The sequence below is a fragment of the Sminthopsis crassicaudata genome, chromosome 4 (genome assembly GCF_048593235.1).
Source record: "Sminthopsis crassicaudata isolate SCR6 chromosome 4, ASM4859323v1, whole genome shotgun sequence".
NCBI lineage: Eukaryota > Metazoa > Chordata > Mammalia > Dasyuromorphia > Dasyuridae > Sminthopsis > Sminthopsis crassicaudata.
Window position 1 is genome coordinate 349,897,689 of NC_133620.1, and position 22,298 is coordinate 349,919,986.

Consider the following 22,298-nt stretch of genomic DNA (forward strand, 5'->3'; position numbering starts at 1 on the left):
CAACAGTATGTAAATGAGGTGACTATCTCTGAGTCAACAGCTCCGGCACTTTTTATTCATAGCTCCCCCCCTCCCCCTGCCAACGCTGGTCCCCCGCACCCCTCCCTCTCCCATGCATGTCAGCTCACGAGTATGTCCATGCGCACACCTGCTCCCACATGCATGGTGGGGGAAAGGACCAGGCTTGGGGAAGGGGGGAGGGGGCTTTTTTTTTTTTTTTAAACTATCTATCTGGCAAAGTACTCAACCGAGAGATGGGAGGGAAAGCCGTCCAGGAAGAGACAGAAGGGGGAGGTGGGACGGAGGCCGGGCAGTGATGTCTTCCGACCAGCGAGTTGTCACCTATCCCCCCCAAAGTGAGTGAGGGGTCGGGGGTGAAGTTGGCACAGGAGGTGGTGAGACAGGCATGATGGCGCCCATCCCTGAGGCAGGCAGGGCCCAGACCTCATTGGCACAAATGGTTCTCTTCCCCGGAGAGAGCTGGGGGGATTACAAACACCAAGTCAAGATGGCAACCCTAAGTGGGATGGGAGAGGAGGGTGGTCTCAGGGAGGCCCGCAGCCTCTCCTCAGAGCACTGGGGACCTGGAGAGGCAGACAGCAGCAGCGAGCAGAGGGCAAAGGGAGAAGCTGAGGTCAGTACGGACGGTGCCCACCGGGGGAGGGCACTGCCCCAATGCCAGCCAAGGCCCTGGCCTCTTTCCTTGCTAAGTCTGGGCAGGGACTGGTCTCCAGGGCAAGAATAGGGAAAAGTTTTTGGTTTCCAAAAGAGAAGGGAACAGCCTATGATGGTACCCTACCATAGGGGCATGGAGTTAAAGATGTGGGAAAAGGAGAAAGACTCCTGTTTAGGCTTGGCAAGAGTACAGTGTACTGGCGATTGGAAGCCAAGGTCAGAGGAGCGGGACCGGGGCTGAAGCGTGGGGGTGGACAGACGGAGCCCAACAAAGGGGGAGGCTCCCATCTTCCTCCTCCCTCAAGCGATTGAGGCACTGGGCCCAGAGCCCTCCCTTGGGATCCGTGATCACGAACTTGATGGTGGTTACTCACTCAACCTGGAACCCCCTCCCCACCAAAACGAATGGGACAGAGCTAAAGGCTCAGCCCTCCGAGTCCTAACAAAGCTGCCAAGAAACTGGAGAATGAGGAGGGAGCTGGGTCTGCGGCTCAAGGGAGGAGACAGGTCTCGTGGAAAGGATGTTCTGTGCAATCCTCAATCCGGGAAGAATCCTTCTTCTCTACCCTTCCCAGTTCCCCAAGGGTAGGAGGGGGAGAGGCCAACCCTATTGGGACTTTTGCTTAGGACCTGGGGCTGAAAAGGTTAATGAACTTTGGGGTAAAGAGCCTAGATGGAGATTCCCTCAGGTATAGGGAATATACCCTCTCTGCCCCCAAGAAGGATAATACTCTGCAGGGGGGCGCTAAACCCCCCCTCCCCCACTTCCCAGGAGGTGAGATGATATCCCACAAGAGTGAGCAAAGGCATCCAAGAAGGGCAGGACTATTCCCTAGAAGTGAGACCCCACCCACAGAAGGGTCATTCCCCCCTCGGGGAGTGAGACCACACCCCAGAGAGTAGTTGGAGAATATACCTATACTCTTCTAAAAAAGAGTGAAGTAAAGGCATCCCAGAGGGGTGAGATATCCCCCCCGGAGGGGTGAGATAGCCCCCCCAGGTGCGGTAACCTCCCACAGAAGAGTGAGGTGCTGCCCCCAAGTGGTGAGGTATCCTCCTCCTAGGGGGGAAGCTATTGCTCCTTAGGTGAGGTGACTCCTTATGTGGGGGTGACGTAATGCCCCAGGAGATGAGACACCCCGCTCTTCTCCTAGCTCCCCAGGTTGGTCAGTATTTGCCCTCTTTCCTTACCCTAAAACCTCTTTCCTCCCTGGCCCTGCCCTCCAACCTCAGCGGTTGTAGACGGCCCTCCCCCAGCCCTCCAGCTCGTTCTTGTTCCGGCCCAGCATGGCCCCACCCCCCTCCGGACAGTACGGGGCTTTGGCCGGGCCCCGGGGCGTGGCCCGATTGCGGTTGTCCGGCAGCTCCTCCTCTTCATCTTCCTCCTCCCACGAGCCTTGTCGGGCGGGAGGAGAGCTGCTCCCCGCAGGGTCCCCTGGCCCCGGGCCCTCCGAGGGGTCAGTCTCCATGTCCACACAAGAGTCCCCAAGCTCAATGTAGGCAGAGTTACGGTTGCCCGAGGCGTCAGCATCGAAAGTGTCCTGGCGGGACAGTGCCCGAAGAGTGCCTCCTCGGGCCGGAGGGTGACTGCCCGCGTGCAGGCCCTGGGACGGGCCCAGCTCACCCTGGTACTCATGTAAGCTGGCTCGCTCTCCCACTGCCCGCTCAGGCGCTTGGTCCCCAGGCATTCGGTACGCTCCCTGGTTAGCAGTAAGTCGGCACACACCATGCAGAACAGGCAAGGGGTGAGAAAAACACAAAAGCAAGGCAAAGTTAGTGGCCACGCCAAAGCACCCAGATCGGCACGGGGCTCCCCACCAACTCTCCCGCCAGCAGGCATGGAGCCGTGACTGGGTGGATGGCGCCTGGAAGGACTCCCCAGGAAAGGAGGGCACATCTGTTGGGCTATGGACCAGAGGTCTTCTATATACTCTATATACACAGGCAAAGCAAAAGCCCAAGACCTAGACCTTTGGAAGGCCTAGGGGATGATCCTAGAGATCTGCCCTTTTGCTAGATAAGAAAGGGGAGAAGTCCAACCGAGGTGTTTAAAACTTGTCATCAAGGACATAATATATATAATATATATAATAATAGTATAAACTATTGTGAATCATGGGCATGAATAAATAGCCAGTGAGCTAGAGAAGTCAAGCTTGGTTACCATGAATAATCATTAATTCTCTCTTAGCCTTGCCCAGCATTAATGTCCCACTTATGTTAGTAATCATGAAAAAAAAAAAAATCTCATTAGAATCACCACTCATTAATACTTAGTCGGGGTTAATAATTGCTCCAGTTAGAGTGACTAATTGCTCCATCTTTACAACTACAGCCTAATGAGCTTCTTAGTTAGAAATGCCTGTTTCCCCTTAAGGGATTAAAAAGTGATCTGAACTCCTTTATCCCCCCCCACCCATGGGCTACAAGTCCCCTTCTACCAGGCCCACATCACATTCCCAACAGCCCCTAGGCTCCATTCCCATCCATCCATTCACATGCCAGGGTTAAGGGACATAAGTTAATACTAAAGCCGACCCCACCCAAAGATCTGGGAAAAGGCTGGGAAAGTTCTCATGCTTCTTCTCCTAGTGGAAAGGAATGAAGATCAGGTGTTGTGCTGTGTCTAAGAAAGGTATGGCTCTAACAAGGAGATCCACTGGAGAGGTCCCATAGAGAGAGAGCTTTCATAACCTGAGGATCTGGGTGTTAATGCATGGGAGAGCTGAAGGCAAGGAATGCAGTGAGGGGAGAAAGGGATGGAGTAGTATCAGTTCGTGTAATTCATCCACTCAGGGAGTCCAGGAAACCTCTAGGACAAGGATTAACTTTTTTTGTGTCATGGGCGTCCCCCTTTTGGTCTGTTGAAGTCTATGGATGTAGAAATAATGATGTATTTTCCTTCTTCCAAATTCAGAAACATCTTGAAATCTATCCATGGACCCTTGGGAGATCTATAGATCCCAGGTTAAGAACTCTTGTTCTGTGGTGTCTCTGAGGATGCTATTGTACAATCTCTCTGGGTCTTTAGAACCCAATATGGAAGACTCTATTTCTATTTAATATTTCTCAGAAGGGTCTTTCCAATGAGATTCCTAGATGAAGCTTTCCTCTACTTGATGTTGGTGCCAGACAGTAGAGTTGGGCATCTAAATCAAGTCATATTCCCTCTTTAGGACACAATGTCTTTCTCTACAAGGGGTGAGGGCCAATGATATAATGGAAAAAAGCATGAATTTGAAGTAAAAGAGAGCATGGATGTGAATATCAGCTCTGTTACTCATTTTCCTGGGTAAGACACAACAGCACTGGGTTCCTCATTGGTAAAATTAGATGGGGGCAGCTAGGTGGCCCAGTGAATGGAGCACCAGCCCTGAGTTCAGGAGGACCCAAGTTCAAATCTGGGCTCAGACACTTAACACTTCCTAGCTGTGTGACCCTGGGCAAGTCACTTAACCCCAGCCTCAGGAAAATAAATAAATCAATAAATGAAATGTAATGGTAAAATTAGGTGGTTGGATTAAATGATCTCTAAAGTCCTTTCCAACTTTAAACTCTATGATCTGATAAACTCCTTTTCTGGCTTTGGATGGTTCCATGTTCCAAAGTAGCCTAGGAGTAGGTACCAAGGTCAGGAATATAGCCCAAGAATTAGCTTACTTGATGGGCCATAACTAACAAAGACCACAGAGACAATAGCAGCTGCTTACCACTTTTTTACAAAACAAAATCCTCCCTGTCCCCATGTCCACTGCTCTCAGTTCCCACATTGCTGCTGCTGCTGGAATGGGTGGGTAGCTGGGCAATGATGCCCACTAGAGAGCATGCTCTTGCAGTGGGGATGCACCAGTGCTTGGTTGGGAGGCGTCCTGCCCACCCCAGAAGCTGAGATTGCGCTTGAGGGAGGTGAGCACTTGTACCTGGAGGTTGGAGACTGGGGCAGGGCTGGCGGCCAGGGCTGCAGTGGCCATAGTACGGTTAAGCAGCGGATTGGGTGGTGTGCTACTAGGTGGGTGGGTAGCTTTCCAGTAGGCCTCCAGGTACTCTGCCAGATGCTCACAAGCATCCTCCAATTGGTTCTCATCCAGGATGATGTCAAACATTTCCTGTAGATGAGAGGAGGAGTTGGCTAGGGTTAGCTGGGAGTAGAGCCAAGAAGGAAAGAGCTTAGAAACAGGGCTCATCCAAACCCATCACTTACAGGTGAGGAAACGGAGGCTCCAAAAGATCAAATTCCTTACCTAAGGTCACACAGATAGCAAATAACAAAACTTGGATTGGAGCCCAAGCCCTTCTTCCAAATGAACCAAGCTGATGTGACAAAGGACGGGGTATGGGGGAGAAGGGGGAAGGGTAAAGGGAAAGGACACAGAAGATCCATGGTGAACCCAGAAGGAGAAATCCAAGGAAGCATCGACTGACTATTCTGAACCAGAAGAAGTATACTGTGCCCATCAACAAATCACTGATTTGACTAAGCTAATCTCTATGGATATAATGAAAAGCAAAAACAGCCCTTGTCTTCCAGGAGGACAATATGCAAATAGCTATATACAAATAAGATGGATACAAGATAAGTCGGAGATAATCTCGGAGGAAAGGTATGGGTATTCAAGGGAACCTGGAAGGGCTTCTTGCATAAGGTAGAGCCATAGTCAATCTAACTGGTACCTATCCCCAAAGAATATCAAAACACTTTGCATATCTGAGCTACTGTGACTTCCAGAGAGATGAATCTTTCCATCTAAACTTCTGCCTCCTATTACCTCCACTGGACGGTGGGGGGGAGTGGGGGGGAGAGAAAAGGGAAGAGGAGAGAAGTAATACTCACAGGTGGGCATTGTGCCAGTTTTTCTGATGCTGCTATCTGAACATTGAGGTGTTTGGACTGAGACTTCCCTCGGGATTTAATGAGGCGTTGGAGTACCTGTATTTGGGGATGGGAGGAAAACAGGGAAAGAGAAACAGGAAATAAGGCAGGACATAGGGAAGGAAGTCCCTAGGGGGTTAGATACCCTGATTGGAAGGAATGTCAGGTACTTGGGAGAGGGGCCAGAATTAGGACAAGAGTAGAAGGGTAGAGGAAGGAAATAATCATTTACATCATGCCTACTATGTGTCAGGTATGCTGCTAAGTACTTAATGCAAAGATGCTCATTAAAACTTATGATCGAGAGGGAGCAAAAGAGATTTTTTTTTCAACACCCCCTTCCACTCCCAACTTCTAACCACATTTGGAAAAGACTCAAGAAGTCACAGGATCTTTTGGGCAACTCAGGAACTGCTTGGGATTAACCAATTTTTCTTACGGTGGCTATAACCTTCTTCTCTGTGGTATTTTCCATGGAATGAGAAACAGCAAAGTCCTCATCTTCTCTTGATGATGACAAACCTTCAAGGACTTACAGGATATAATTACGCTACCTTCTCACTTCATCTCTTTCAGGCTGAAGCATCTACCTCCTCTAACATTGATCTACAGGTCTCCTACCACTCCTCTTTTTCCCTAGGCCAGCCATTTTGAATTCAGTTCCAGAATTATGGCTTATCTACCGTGTGCATAACACTACACTAGACTCTGGAGAAGATCAGAAAAGGCATTATTCCTGTCCTTATGGCATTTACAGTTTAACAGGAGACTATGATACATATCTACCACCATATCAAAATCCCTCTAAGAAGTGGAAGGGAAAATAAGGGGATCAGGACTCATTTTCATATGAACTCATTTTCATATAAACTGAATCAAAATGAGAAAAATACACACTCAATGTGGTATAGAAATATGTTACCCAACAAAAAGGTAAGATGGATAGTAGAAAGAGGTAAAGATTATAAGAGGACAGGAAGATTAACAAAGATTCTCTACCTTCCTCCTAGAAAGAAAGGAATATTATTATTTTAAAATGATATTATTATTATAATCATCTTGTTTTAAGATAATCATTTGCTAGAAACCTTTGTGTTTCTTTTTAAAAAAATTTTCTGTGTTTCTTGATCAATTTACAACTTGATCTAATTCTGTAATCTTTGAAATGTAAATTTTTACCTTTCCTTTTAGGACTGATTGCATCTTTCTTTCTCTGATATAAGTAGAAACTATATAGACTTTGGGAATTTTTTAATTTTGTACTCACTGGCCATTTTTAGAAGTCCTGAGTCTATGCTCTGAAAAAATATAATGAAGATAGATTCTTAATTTTAAAAACATCTATGAGAAACAGGCAAAGGAGTTGATGGGGAACTAAACCATCATTCCTCCTCCTTTACTTCTTTACTGATAGATAAACAAGAGTCAAGTGGGAGATTCTACAACTGTTTTTGTAGTTGTTGTTTGCCCTTCTGAAGGGCAAATGAAGAGGACCATGACTTCAGGGACAGGATGCTATGACATATAACTAAATTGGATTTAAGCAAGGAAAGGTTATGCAAGGTCACAGAAGGGAGGAAAGGCCAAGATGTCTGTCCCCAGAATCTCCCATCTGCCTGAGATATGGGTAGAGACTTTCTGTCTGACAGGGCTGGTCTAAGAGTAGACCTGAGAGTAGAGCTGGAATGAGGGGGTACACACCTTGGGGGAGGTAATCTTGATGTAAACGATGATGGGGGCCAATGATGTCTTGGCCAGCTGAGCAGGATGGTTGATGGTATCAGCATCCAGGGCCACCAGCTGTAGTGTCCGGGCCAGCTCAAAGATCCGTTCAATCTCACTCTGTACCTCAGCTGAGATCAGAGAGATCATGAAAAAAAAAATTAAAGGATATGTACAGGGAGTGAGGAGACAAGGACACTGGGGAAGGGAGACACAGGCTTTGATAAGGAATGGGCCACCTTTTGTAGCGATGTAAAATTTACAAAACTCTTTCCCCAAACAATCCTGTGAGAGGTAATGTCAATATTATTATTACCATTTTATACAGAGGGAAACTAAGGCTCAAAGAAACTAATGACTTGCCCATAGCAAATGAGCCCTGACATAAATCCTCAAAACTTAGTTTTGACTCCAAGCCCAAGGAGCTTTCTAGTATGTCCCAATGGGAGAAAGGTATACAAAGATCATAGAAGACGATTTACAGACAATTGGAGGAAGGAATCTGAAGGTGGGGAGGGAAAGAAGAAAAAAAGAAAAAGAGCCAGACAAAGACAGAAGGAGGGAGGGAGGGAGGGAGAAAGAAACAGAAAGGCACATAGAGACAGAGAAAGGAGAGACAAAGAGAGATGGGGGAGTGTACAGAGGAGAGGCTCAGGGATTATGTGCTGAGAAACCAAAGATGGGGGGGGGGAATAGAAAGATTGAGGTCAGGTGGAAGTGACAAGACACTGGATGGAGAAGGCCACTCTGATACAGATAGAAAGATAAACTATCAACCCACCTCAGATAATGTGAGTGAGTAGCAAAACTGGCATCTAGCATCTTAAAAGCAGGCAAAAAATCAACATGCTAGAGAGACAGTGGGGGAAACAAGATCCACCCCCAACCCAGATTGTAATCCCTGTTCACTTCAATACAGGCTAATGAATCCTTCCAGACCCTGCTGTCTGCATTAGGCAGGTGACCCCTCTCTCCTTACCTAGACTGGAGCGAGTATTGGAGCGCTCAACAATGATGTGTTTGCTAGGGTTGTTGAGGACAGAACGTTTGGCAAGAGAGATGTCAGCTGTTACCCGAGTGATAGAGATCCTGGAAGCAGAGAAGGAGAAATTGTTCAGTAGTTCACCCCCCCTTCTACTCCTTCCTCCCCTCTCCCCAATTCTAGGTGCTTCCATTAGTTAACCTTCCATTCCTGAAATGTGTTACTTAGCAGTCCTAATCGAACTCCCCCCAGAGTCAGCCAAGACTAGGTGGTCTTTGAGGATAGGGAAAGAACATCCAAGGTCTCACCTGCCATCAAATCGATGCTTTAAGAAATCAAATAAAGCCTTCTGCATCATATCTGTGACCTGGGAAAGAGGAGGAAATAGGAACAAGAGCAATGAAAGGGAGAGGATTTTAGCTGCTGTTTTGGCTGGCTCCTGCCTGGCTCCTGACAATTCTTTAAAAAAATTCATTTAAAAAAAATGACACCCATTTGAAAAAAAAAATGCTCTAAATCACTAATAATTAGAAAAATGAAAATGAAACTAACTTATAGGTTCCACACCAAATGGGCCAAGATGATAAAAATGCAAAATAACAAAGTAGGAGGGGCTGCAGGGAAAATAGCATATTAAACATACTGCTGTGAATTGGTCCAATTACTCTGGAAAGTAATTTGCAACAATGCCCCCAAACTCACTAAATTTGTGCACCTTTGACACTATATATACTATTAACTATAGTTATACTATATACTATCAACTGTAGCCTAAGAGGATCAAAGCAAAAAGAAAAGGGCTCACATATACAAAAAGGTTTATAGCAGCTTTTTTTTATAAAAGCAAAGAACTGTAAATTAAGAGAGTACCCATCACTTGGGGAGTAGAGCAACAAACTACGGTTTAGGGAAGTAGTAGAAAACATTTATTTTATTATTGCATAGTAATAGCAGCAAATACAGGATACTGTTGTATTCATAATACAATGAATGAAAAGGATGGCTTCAGAGAAGCTTTTTTTGTTCTTCTGGTGTTTCAAACGCCTTGTGACCCCATTTGGGCTTTTCTTGGCAGAGATATTGAAGTAATTTGCCATTTCCTTCTCCAGCTCATTTGATAGATGAAGAGACTGAGGCAAGCAGAGTTAAGTGACTTGCTCAGGATCACACAGTAAATGTCTGAGGCTGGATTTAAACTGAGGAAGATGAGCCTCCCTGACTCTAGGCCTGTCTCTCTATTCACTGTGCCACCTAGATACCCTCAGAGAAGCCTGAGAAAACTTACATAAATTGATTTAAAATGAAAAGGTCAGGAGAACAATTTGTACAATAATAACACAGTTAAGAGAAACAACTTTAAAGACTTATGACCTCTGATCAATCAATGCAAAGACCAGTCACACTTCCGGAGGATAAATGAAGCTATCCCTGTCCCCATCTCTAACAGAGATGACAGACTCAAGACATGGAACCGGACATATTTCTGGACAAAGTCAATGCAGAAATTGTTTTGCTTAACTATGCATATTTGTTACAAGAGTTTGGCTTTTCTTTTTTTTTCAATTAGGGAGGGAGAAGGGAGAAAAAAGTAAATGTTAATTAACTGAATTTTAAAGAAACATGAATTCCCTGAATCAAAGTGATGTCTTTCCTGAGGTCCCATCTGTGAGATCTCTCTATAGGGTCCATTGTCTAGGATCCTGATCTGAAGTTCAGGACAGAAGGGACACTCACCTCATAACCCTTGAGTGATGGTCCCACCAGGATAATGGGCCTCATGGAAGGTACCACATCATAAGGGGGGACATGTTCCGCCTAAGGAAAAGGAAAGGCCCTATGGTGGGGGGCAGCATTAGCCCCTTTTCCACCCCCTCAGTGGCCTTCCCCTTTCCCAATCCCAACCCTTAGTCCCAGGGTCCATATATTTCAAAGGGAAGAGAAAGGAGGCAGGAGTGCCCATCCACTGGAATGGGTTGGGATGGAGCAGGAGAGAATCAGGAGTTTAAGGAGCCCCACCCTCCTTGCTTTGTCCCAGCCAGGGGAGAAGGGGGCGGTAAGGGAGGGTGGGAGGAGACACGGAAAGCCGTATTACTTACCGATTTCTGCTTCTGTTTGGCTGGGTCCAGTGATTGCCAGCATGGGGTGGGAATGGGGAGGGGGAAAGGGAGAGTACCCAGGCACAGGGGGCAAAGGACAAGGAACCAGGGGAAACAGGAGGGTTGTAGAGAGCAGGGTGGATGAGAAGAAATAACAAGGCATGCGTGTTAGTGACAAGCAGCTGAGGGAGAGGGGCAGGGACCCCACGTGAAGGCAAGGCCCTGCCTGCCACTGGCCCCCAACTGAGACCCAGGGAATGGTGGAAGGATTCTACATCCCCTACCACCAATTCCACTCCTCTTTCCCCAACCTGGGGCTCTGAAATGAAGATGAGGAGCAAGGAAATGTTCCTATCCTTTTGGGAAACTACTGGTTAGTAATCAGGCAAAGTCAATCAGTGTTCTCTGAAATGTCCCTAGGAAAAACGAGGAGGTTTTATCTTCTGTACTACAGGGGGGTAGGAATGGAATTGGAAAGTGCCATTGCTACACAAAAGTCGAGGAGAGGGGAGAGAATTATGGACTGTCATCATCATGGTCCCATCCTCTCAAGGGTTCAAAATATTCCATGCACAGAAATAGGGGACTGGAACTACTTCCTGGACATGGCAGGTGTAGATGAACCTGAATTCGCTACACCCCCCTTCAGAGGCCCCTTCTCGCACGCCCCTCACTCCTTACCTCATACTCTCAGAGGGTCAGGCTGGCATAGTGTCTGGGCAGGGGCCCAGGAGAGTCAAGTGTGCTCTTCCCCCCGCCCCTCTCCCAGACCTCTGTTTCCTGCTCCCCCCAGGCTCTGCTACTCTCCACCGAAAGACCCAGGATGCACACAGAAAATGAACAGGAGGATTACCTTCTTAAAGAAGGGGATTCGCTTTCCATGGGGAGACGGGGTGGTGATACTGCTAACACTAGGCTTAGGGGAGCCCGTATGGTCGCAGAGCTCGGCTTCTTCCTCCTCTAAGTCTAGGGGATCTAACTCAAAAGCTAAGTTAGTCATGTCATTACCTGGGTCGGAGAAGGAGAAAGGGGGAGGAGGGAGACGGACAGACAGGAGGAGGAGCGGGAGCGGGAGCACGGACACCCACACCGCCAGGCACACCCCGCGCACACACACCCGCACAGACACAGCAGGTCATGGGTAGAACAGAACAGAAAACAGGGATGGGGAAAGGGGAAAAAAAGAGAAAGAAGAGGTGAATGAAAGGTGCTAGGGAGAATGAACACGGGGTAGGGGGAGGTGAGAGAAATGGAGCCACCAAAGAAATGGAGGAGAGACATGAAGGGGAAGGATGGGGGCAGGCAGGGGGGTTGCTAATATGCCCAGCCTGCTGGGGGGCTTACCCTTTAATGGAAAGGGGAGAACTTTAAGGGGAGGAGGAGAATGGGGGGCAGGGCCAGAGGGCACTGGTTGGCCTTTCCATTGTCTAGATGCCAAAGGTTGGAGTGGGTATGAGGAAAGAGAACTCATATTATGGAGCTCCAGACTAAGATTCATCTCTCCAGGAAAGCCCCCCCCCGTCACCCCCTGGTGCCCGGAGGAAGGGGAAGGCACTCTTACCGCTGGCTGGCGGAGTAGGTCTTCGGGTGCCAGTCACGACATCGCCCAGACTGGAGCTGGAGTTGTCACCCGATTTGCTGCAAGGGAAGAGACATGAGGGAACAAACTCATGAGTAAAGAATTCAGGGAACCATCTGTTAATAATAAATAATACGGGGATAGGGAGCAGAATTTGCGTTTTACTCATACAATAAACTCTAACAATACAGATCAGCAACTTCTGTACAGTTCTTGGTCCCAGGGTTACCCAAAACACTGAAAGGTTAAATAATTTGTGCAGCATGCAGCAGTGGAAAGATCTGAACCTAGGTCCTCCTGACTTAAAGGTCAGCTCTCTCTTCACTATACCACGGTTCTTCTTTTAAATTACGATGATAGGACTTTGAAAAGAAAGAAATCATAGCAGGCTTGTTCAGGACTGTTTCTATCTGAATCCGTTAAAGATTAGATAGCGTAACAGATGAAAAGAATGGGAACAATTATTATTATGACAAGAGTGAGAAGAAGAATGGCTGACTTTTGGGTAGTCTGGACTTGAGATTTCACTGATGTAGCCGTCTGTGAACTCTCGGGGACCCTTGAGACCCTTTCGAAGGGTCTGCCAGCCCAATATGATTTTGGTCAAAACTATAATAATACTTAAAGATGCCGATTAAATAGGCTATTAAAATAGTCTTCCCTTTTCTAATTCAATATATCCCAAGAGATTGGATACAGAAGTAGACAAGAAGATCTAGCAGTCTCCTATTAAGTTAGACCCTAAAGAGATTTGGAAAATGTGTGAAACTCATTCTTCTCATCAAATTTTTTGTTTTGAAAAAAGTTATTTTTCATAAAAGATATATTTATATTAATATGTAGTGGGCTTATTAGCTTCAATGAACCAATAAAAATGCATTTTAAATGTATCACTTTTAATTACAATTTAATTAATATAATGTGGCATCATATACTAGTTAAAATCTGCAAAAACAGTAGCTCTTGGAAGTTCTTAATAAATTTTAAAGGTGTAGAAGGGCCTTGTGACCAAAAAACCAAGGGAACTCAATTAGAAAACTACCTCCATTAAAAATCCATTGATATGGATCAGCAATTTGTTAGTAACTCACAGACCTGGAGACCTGCCTGGGGCACTCAGACAGGAAGGGACCCACGGCCACATAGCTGCAGGTCTCAGAGGTGCTGACTCTCTAGGCCAGTCCTCTCACCAGTAAGTTACTTTACCCCTCAATAGCTGGTGTGTGACATCGGAAAGGCTGCAGACTGATTCACAGACATTAGCTAATTGGTTGGAACAGAGGTGGGGACTTGTCTATGGTCACCCAGCTGCCCAATGTCCAGGGACCTTAGACATGCCCCACGACATCATGCTATTCCCAGACCCCAAGCACAGCATGGAGCACCCTAAACCTCCATATTTGGTCCAGGGCTTAGTTTCCAACTATGCATGCAGTTCCCTGAGCCTAACACAGGGCCCTGGGATAACGGCAGAGCGGGAATGGGCAGTCATTGGGATGTTGCCCTTGGGCCAAGCTGTGGGCAGGACCCCCCCATGCACAACCCCCCCATGCTCTCCCCACTCTGGGAAGGTACCTGGAGCTGAGCCGATTCTGCCGCATTTTCTGCTCCTGTACCATCCGCAGGCTGTCCAGTTTGACCGGACTGGGGATGAATCCTACCTCACAGCCCTCCTTCACCAGTCGTCCTATCCACCAGTCATTGTTGTATTTCTGTCCATGGAAGGGGAGAGTAGGGGAAGCTGAGGCAGGGATGGGGAGGAGAGACTGACCCACCGTAGCAGGACACAAGAGCCCTCCCCGAGAGATGAACAGTCCCTGCCACATGAGGGGGAAAGTTGGAGCTAAGAAATCTCCCCAGCTCCCAGAACCCTTCCAGCTTCAGTACCTCTGACCCACCTTAGTATCAGAGGAGCTGCATTCTCAGTTTATTGCTCTTGATCCCACTGGGCCATCAGTCTGAGCAACCCACTTTGCCCTCCTGTGCTCCATTCTGGAGAGCCCTCCCCTCTCCCTAGGACTCCATGCCACCTGGGGCCGCCTCATCTGCAGGTGTACCCTACCTCCTTGATGTGCAGGAAGTCCTTGGGTTCAAAGGTGATGGCCAGGCCCTGGACAGGGGCCTCATCCGCCCGAGATGGGTTGTAGCCCACATTCGTCCTCACTGCAAATGCCACTGGCTTGGTCTGGGCAAGAGTGAGGAAAGCACAACAAGCAGAGTGAGCCCCCTTTCTCTGTCCAGAGCACCCCCTCTGGAGAGAAGGCTGGAGGGAGAGCAGGTGTAGATGGAGCCTGAGGCTTGGTCAAGGAGAAGATTATATGTGAGCTTGTAACAGAGCCAACATCACCCCCATCCCGAGCCTACCTTGGCTTTCTCAAGCTGGGCCAGGGCCTGGCGCTCGGCCTCCTTCCTCAGAGCTTCCCTGTCCTCCTCCAGGGACACGTCTGAGTCGGAGGGCCGACTGGTGTAGGACTCTGCGGAGCCCTGCAAGTGAAGGGGAAGACATCAGGCCCACCTCCGCCCCGGGCCAGAGCTGCACTGGAAGTGGCTAAGGAGACAGCCCACATGGGCCCCTGAGGGCTGGGGCTCTGCTGGGGATAGGCGTACAGCCTTCTGAGCTCTACTGGAATAGGAGGGGAAGCAAGAAGGAGGGAGCTGAACAGGGAGAGAGTGGGGAAGAGCTGACAACACAAGAGAACACCAGAAGCTGGGGTGACGTGAGGGCAGAAGGGAATCCCTAGGGCAGCAATTTGGGAACACTTTGGGCAGAAGGAACAAAGATTGGGATAGAGGATGGGGAGAAAGGGTGTGGGGGGTCAGGGTCACTGAGGGAAAGGGGTAGTACTCGCCTGGACAAGATTAAGGTGAGCAACAGCTGTTCTGGGGGCCAAGGGAGGGGAAGGGAACTTGATAGGGACACAAGCTCAGGAGAGCAATGCCAACATGAGTGCCACTGCCGCCTCTTAGACCTCCTCCCTTCTCTACATCTCCCCTCTAGTTGAGTCTGACTGATTCATATCACCCTTGGCATCCCTGTCAGCCAACTTCAGCTTGCCCATCTCTGGAACTGGGCTCGCTGCACTGTTGGAAGTGGGTGCCCCAGGCTGGCATAGGGAACCTGGTTGCAACAGATGCCAAAAAGCAAAGTTGTACTGTTTCCTGTTTTTTGAGGGGCAAAATCAGAATTCCTCCTTGCCCCCTCTTCCCCGACCTGCCGCCGCCACCATGACCAGGCCCTCCTGCGCACTGCCTCACTTTCCTGCTTGGCATTGTCAAGTACTATCCCACAGACCCAAGGCCTCCTTTAAAGGTACTGACTGGGTCTTTCATCATAGCCCCCATCCCCCTATTAGCTTCCCAGAAAATGCCTGTTGAAGAAGCAAGTCTGGAATGGATGTTTGGGGCAGCCTCCCACTTAGGGGAGGATTTCTTGCTTTTTGCCTTGGGGACTAAGATGGAAAACCAATATTGAACACTTCTAAGGATAGAGACGAGGGCACAAGGATGTTCAAGCTCAGATGTAGCTGCCCCGGAAGCTGTGCCCAACTAGGGGTGGGTAATGACTAGGATGCTCGGTACATATCAGCATATTTTTTCTCTGTGTACCCATGATTATTTAGCTTTGCATGTATGTGGCTGAATGAGTGATTCTGTGTTTACATGTGTGAATACATGTATAAACATGTATTATTATGAAAGGAAATGAGAAAGATTGTAAGAGAGGAAGAGGAAGGGGAGGAGACAGAGACAGAGAGTTAGCTCTATGGATGCCTGCAGCCTGCGTGTGCCTCTGACAGCGTGTGCCCGATTGTGTTACTGCTTGTGGGTGTGTAAGTGAGGGGAGCAGGGAGGCTTGGTTTTGTGCCCGTCTGTGAGGGGGTGTTTGAACAAAGCTGGGTATGTTGCTGTGAAGGTGGTCAGAGCTAGAAGAAACCTTTTCTGTCTGTCTCAGAAAGCAGGAAGAGGTTCTACCTGCCCAAGATGGTCCTTTGGCTCTTTCTGGAGAAGACTTATGGGTCTGGGAAGAGAAGAGAGTAGGAGTAGGAGACTAGGAAGAAAGAGCCAAGCCAGACCTAGAGAAGAAGAGGTTCAGGCAGTGAGTTAACTTAAGTGATGAGTAGAGTGGGTGCAGGACCTGAGGGGATGGAAGAGATAAGCATGAAAGAGGAAGAGAGTGAAAGAAATAAAAAAAGCCCCCTCTCTTCACATCCAGTCAATAAACTACTTCATCAATCAACCCCTCCCACACAGACAGCAAAAGTGGAGGGAAGTGGGTGAAGGGGGGAGACTAAGGAGGGGAAAAGGCAGACAAGAAGACAGGAGAGGGGTAATTCCAGATAGCTCCCTTCACCCTCCTCTTCCTGAATAACTCCCCTCCAGACTGGGTCTGCTCCAAATGGGAGAGAGACAAAAAGAGAACCAGATTTGAGGGGAGACCAGAGACACAGGAAGACACACTTAGAAACGGACAGATGGGAGGAAAGAAAATGGGCAGACCAGAGGGAAAGGAGCGGGCTTAAAGGAGGCAGGTCATCCACACCAATCCCTCATCTCCCTCCAAGCCCCTCGGAGGGGCTGCATGCACCCACACACCCCAGTGCTCACCACCGCGGCCTGTCTGGTCCGGCCGGGTGTCTCCATGTTGGCGCCCTCTGTGTCCATCCCCAAGGGGTGGGCAGGGGCTGCCCTAGCTGCCTGCTCCCCCCCAGGGGGCTCAAGTTACAGGCAGAGTTGCTACATTTGCAAACTGCTGGGGTATATTTAGCCCAGAGACACAGCAGGAACTGGGCACCCTCTCCTACTATGAGTGGGGTCAGGGAATGGGGAGGAGTTGGAGAACTGGGGATATGGCGTGTGTGGGGGCGTGTAGAGACAATCCTGACTCCCCTGGTTTAGCAAATTCTGTAAAGCCAGAGTTCTTTTTCTATCAAAAGGCACAGCACCAGGTACAGCTTCACCTTATATCTCAGTACTGGTCTAGCTTGGCAGTAGCAAAAGAGATCAACAAAAAGACTTCCTCATTGCTGAGGAGACAGAAAACCCTGGAAAGAAGGTTTATAAGTCTCTCTTGTTCAGAGTCCCACAAGAGGACAACTTGTTATAAAGACAGGAGCAAACCTCACTGGGTTTAATCCTTTCCTGGATTCAGGAGGGAGTGACCTCTGGAAATATATCCCGCCCCTTCTCATCTGTTCCTTCCGGACATATTCACCCCATCTCGGTTCTCCAATAGTGCCCCGCCCCCCACCCCCCACCCCCAGCACCAGGAACTCTGCCATTGGAGCACCATCTATTCTGGGTACCAGGTCCTTGTCAAGATGCATGGTTGCTATGACAACTGCATCGCCTTTCTTACTGCTTCTTACTGAGGCCTGGGTTTGGTTGCTTGGGGTTGGGGGTGGAATGAAGTGGAGTGTGAGGAAGGGGAGCAAAGTAAAAAGGAGACCCATAAACTAGCTTTCCTAATGTTGCTCATCACACCATAGCTAGGATTTCTGGTTTAAAGCCCTCTGCCTCCAATTTCACTGTCTCTCTTCCATCTCAACACTGTCTCCCCCCCATCCCCAATCTATCTCTTCTTAAAGAAGCAGTGTAGGCAGATGTCCTCTTGCTATTTTCAGACCAGAGTTTTCTTGGATGTCCTGGGGTGAGAGCCACCTATTCCCCTTGGTCCCAGGGAGCCCTAATGGCCTCACCCCCTATCTAAAAAGATTACCAATGAGGAGGCAGCAAGAGGCAAAGGTAAAAGCTTGTTCAGGCAAGATATCCCTAAATCTAGGAGAGCCAGATGTCCAGGGCTAGATATCAGTGGAACTGACTTCCGGATGGGGGGTTATAAACTAATGCCATAAATGTGACCCCAAGAGTCTAGGAACAGTCGATAGTATACTTTAGTATACTGGAAAGTGTTGGTGATCGGAAGAAGCTCCCAGACTAGTAACAAATGGCATCTCTAGAAGCAGAGGACTGGGGTAGTCCTGATTCAAAGCCAAATTTCTCCTCCGGGACTCTCAGACTCCCTCCACTCCCATCCCCTGATCTCTCCCACTTACCTGGCGGACAAAGCTGTTAGAGGTGGTGTCAGATGAGGTGCTGCCATCCGAACGTTTAAACCGTCCCTTCCTTTTGCTGTATTTGCCCTGCTAATGGAGGGCAACGAGGGCAGTCAGAGGAAGGCCCACTCACCTATCCCCTAGACCTGACCAAGATTTGAAATTGAAAATTTCTTCTATTTCCCAGGCCATATCCTCCTTCCCAGGTGGTATGGCCTGAGAGGGTCCCCCTTCTTCCCAAAGGCATGGACCAGGCCACAGTCATTGCTGGGACATAGAGGGAGGGATGAGGGATAAGGGATACTCGTGAAACATAACACATTCATGCTGGGGAGATCAAGAGGAAGGAGCAGAGGAGCCGCCCCAACTCTCCGGAGCTGGAGCCAGTATCTAGTTAGCTGAAAAAGCTAATTAAGATGCTGTGCAGACTTCAGCAGCCTTTGGGAAGATGGGAACTCTGGCCTGTGGTTATGGGGGAGTGGAAAGAGATGGAGCACAGGGATCTCCCCCACAATTCCCTGTGCAGTGGGAATGCTTGTATTAGTGTCCCCCCCCCGGAGAAAGGAGAAATTAACACTACCCCGGTGGGCAGATTCACCACCAGGCTCTTAGGAAAATCTTTTGGGATTTTCCCTTACCTCTCCAACTCTTCATCCCCTTCTCCCAGTTAATCCTGGGCACCAGAGTTGGGAAGATGAGACTCAGATAGGAAAGGTTTAGGGAAGAGGGAAGCAGACCTAAAGAAATCCTTAGAGATGTAACTGGGGACTTGGGGAGGAAGGGGTGAGGAAGTCTGGAAGAAGGCAGGGAACGGGGGGACGTGGAAAGTTCCAACCACTACTGAAAAAAGAGACGATAGGACTCCACCTCCATAGGTAGCATATCCCCTTTCTCATGCTCATTTGCCAGGACCTCCATCCAGTGGCAATGACAAGTCCTCAGTCCAATCCCAGCCATTTCTAACCATAACCTGGACTCAGCTCTTTCCATAAGGAAAAAATCCCCCCATACCTCACACCACCTCTAATCCCATCGCTCCAAACAACATTTCATTCCACCTTTCATATTGTCTAATATGTCATCCTCTCTCGTGTCATACAAAATGTCCCCTTTCCCCGTGGTCCTTTATCCAGATCTGGACCAGTTGGAAAGCAGAACAAATCCCATCCACGTTGCTGTGGAAGGGCACAAGACGGCTCAGTGGGGCCTAGGACTTTCCCCACAGTCACAAACTTAGTGTGGAGACGGGACTCCTTTGGGTAGGAAGAGCTTCTCTCCCCGATTCCCAAGCCAGGACTACTCTACCTTCTCCTGACCTACCTGCCCGGTTTGCAGTGGCTGAGACAGCGAGGCTCCGGCCCAGTGCTTGGCCAAAGATAGACCATACAACACCCCTATAGCTGAGCCCACCTAAGGCTGTGCAAACTTATCTGGAGTCAGGAAGAACTGGGTCTGAGGTACCTCGGGCACCATCTAGATGTGTACCCTGAGAACATCATGTAATCCCTGGGCCTCCATTTCCACATAAGTAAAATGTTGAAGTCTGACTCACTGACCTCTAAGGTCCCCCGGGCTTTAAATCTAGGATTCTATGACAACCTTAACCCGGCATTTAAAGGGGGAAGGGCCAAGTGTCAAGAGAGCAAGTCCCAAGGAAGGGGGTGGATATAGGGGGAAGGGAGCATGGAGACACTCCTAGGTAAGTCCTGGGACTCAGAGTGCTCCCCTGCCCCCAACAACCACCACCAGTCCAACGAGGCCTCTCTCTAGGGACAAGCCTAGAGAGCTAGGGAGGTGGAAGGAATCATACTCGTGGAGTTTCGGAATGGAAGGAACCTTAAACAGTGTCATGTGACAGATGGGAAACTGAGGACCGGAAAAATGACGGGTCCAAGATCTCACTGAGTTACTAGGAGGGAGCTCTCCCCTCCTCCTGGACTTGTTCCCCACCCCCACCACAGGCAAAGGAAGCAGGGAGTGGCCAGGAGGAAAGACAGGGGACAGCTGAGGAGAAGGCCCCAGGCAGCTGCCTCCTGGCTCCGAGGGGCCTGGGGTGGGAGGTGGGGGATATTTTTAGGTCTCACACCCATTGAGCCACATTCCCACAAAATGCTTCCCGGAGGCCATCAGCAAAGCAGAGGTTAACGTGACCTCTTCCCCCTCCCCCCAATTCAGTTTTAGAGACTTGGGGAGCTGGGGAAAAAGATGGGAAGAGGCTCACTGGGCTCAGGGTTGAAATATGGAAATTCCTACTCCTGGTAGCTGCTCAGCTGGCACTGCCACTTGTGCCCCACTGTCCAGATTGTGGGTCCCCATCGCACCGAGGAATGCCTCGCTTTTGGGGGACGACTCGCCCAGCAAACTTGGGTAATGGACACGTATGTGTCCGTGGGGAGAACCAGAAGTAACCCCTCTCAGGTGGTATTGTTCCTCCTAGCCCCTATAATGGGCTGGCATTTTCCCAACTTTCCAAACTTTGGGGTACCTTCCGTGGCTCTAGGAATCGTAAGTCTATAATCTATATCCAGGGGCAGGGTGCGAGTGAAAGGTGGTAGGGGAAGAGCCTTGGGAAGTAATGGGAAGACCAGAGCAATCCCTCGTCAGGAGCTGAAATGGCCTGCTGGTGTGCCTCCTACCCCCAGGTTCGGGGCCTCCATCACCCTAGTGCCGTCTCTGGACAACAACTTACTCACTAGTCTGCCCCTGCCCCAGAAACACCCTGGAGAATGGTGCCCGGGCGGTGGCAGCCACATCCTCGGTTCTTAAACCAAAGCCTCACCCATTGCTCTGCCGTCTTCACAGCATCCTCTTCATCCCCCTGCCTGGCTCCCCCAGATGCTCCCAGAAAGCTACCTCCCTCCACACCAACTGCTTCTCCAGTCTCTGAGCTTCCTAACCCCCACCCCACCCCCAAAGTCAGTTCCTTAGATTTATAAACCGGCTCTTGGGGCCCCTTCCCCACGTAGAGACAGACAGACAAATGGGCGCACACACACACACACATACACATACACACACACACACACACACACACACACACACACACACACGCTGTATTCAGAATGGCCTGGACACCGGGAGAAAAGGGGAGCAGCAGGGACCCTCCGTACCAACCCCCTGCCTGTTTCCCCACCTCTGCATCTATCTGCCTCAGTGCCAATCACCCATCAATCATTAACCCATCAGGTCCGGGGGAGGCAACAAACGGCACCCCCCTCTTCAGCTTCTGACGGTTTAACTCCTTGCTCCCTGGCATCCTCTCGGGTGGGCCAGAGCTCCCGAGATCTTTCAAACCAGAGGTCCCTTTGGACCTTTCCTGCCTTTCTGTTTGCCTTCTCCCCCCACCCCCGACCTCCCCCTCCTGAGCCAGCCAGCCATCCCCCACCTCATAGCTCACCTGTAAACTGGGGTCGAAGACCTCCATCGGGATATCCTGGGTGGGTGGATAAGAGGCCCGAGACATACTGGTCTTTTGTACCATGGAGAGGCCCCCCCACCCCGCCCCAGCCCCAGCTTCAGCCTAGCCCAGCCCAGCCCAGCCCAAACCGGCTCACTCACAGCTCACGGGAAAATCCGGTGGAGAGAAGAGACACCCAGCCTCCAGATGCCCCTTTCCCTCCCTCCCTTCCAACGCCTCCTACTTCTCCTCCGCCCCGGGAGCCTCAGCATCTCCCCCGCCCCAACCCAGCTCGCTCCTCCTTCCTGGCCCCTCCCCTTGACTCCCCCCTCCGCCCCTCCACCCCCAGCTCCGCTCCCAGACAATGAGCAGGCAGCCTGAGGCAGACACGCCCCTCCTGGCGCTAGCGGGGTTGAGCTACAGAAGAGGGCCCCGGGCCAATCTTCCTGCCCGCCCCCCCATCCCCCGCGTCCAGCCTGGTGAGGATGGGGAGGGGGCAGGTGGAAAGGAGGTAGCCTCGGTGGATGTGGGGGCACTTCCTTCTCCTTGGGCTCAGGGTAAGCAGAGGCTCAGATCTGAGGATCATTAAAGGGAAATTTCAGATTCACTTCATGCCCTGCAGCTCTACCTCCGCCGCCACCCTCACCCCCTTCGTTGTACTTTCTCCTGGACCCGGCTCCTGTTTTTAAGCCCCCGACTTTCTCATCAGTCCTTATATTAGGAATTGGAAGGCTCGTAAATCCCAAAGCTCTCAAGAGATCTGAGTTCTAATCTTGATTGTGCTCCTATTTAACAAATCACTTTCCTTCCAGGGGCTTCAGGTTCCACACATATAAAATAATTGCGTTAATGAGTCTATCCTAATGGATTGCAGAGTCTGGAGGTGAAAGGTTTTGTGGGGAGAGTTCTCTTTGGAAGGATCTG

At 49.6% G+C, this 22,298-nt stretch overlaps 1 protein-coding gene across 8 annotated transcripts; it reads right to left on the reverse strand.

Annotated features, from left to right (window-relative positions):
* Positions 1–205: 205 nt before the first annotated feature.
* Positions 206–21,612, reverse strand: CACNB1 (calcium voltage-gated channel auxiliary subunit beta 1). Of its 8 annotated transcripts, none has more exons than XM_074261358.1 (15): positions 21,536–21,612; positions 21,375–21,410; positions 17,978–18,067; positions 14,289–14,408; positions 13,987–14,109; positions 13,500–13,636; positions 11,907–11,983; positions 11,199–11,353; positions 9,984–10,064; positions 8,558–8,616; positions 8,247–8,356; positions 7,247–7,398; positions 5,507–5,602; positions 4,596–4,781; positions 206–2,375 (listed from the first exon to the last, which is right to left on the reverse strand). In XM_074261358.1, exons 2-15 carry the CDS (start codon positions 21,399–21,401, stop codon positions 1,905–1,907), a joined length of 1,884 nt encoding a protein of 627 aa, XP_074117459.1. In that variant the 5' UTR covers positions 21,402–21,410; positions 21,536–21,612; the 3' UTR covers positions 206–1,904. The 8 variants fall into 8 exon arrangements, with proteins under 8 accessions (XP_074117459.1, XP_074117462.1, XP_074117463.1 ...); XM_074261361.1 differs by having other exon boundaries at positions 17,978–18,064; positions 21,536–21,598; XM_074261362.1 differs by lacking the exon at positions 11,199–11,353 and adding an exon at positions 10,346–10,365 and having other exon boundaries at positions 21,375–21,589.
* Positions 21,613–22,298: the final 686 nt, after the last annotated feature.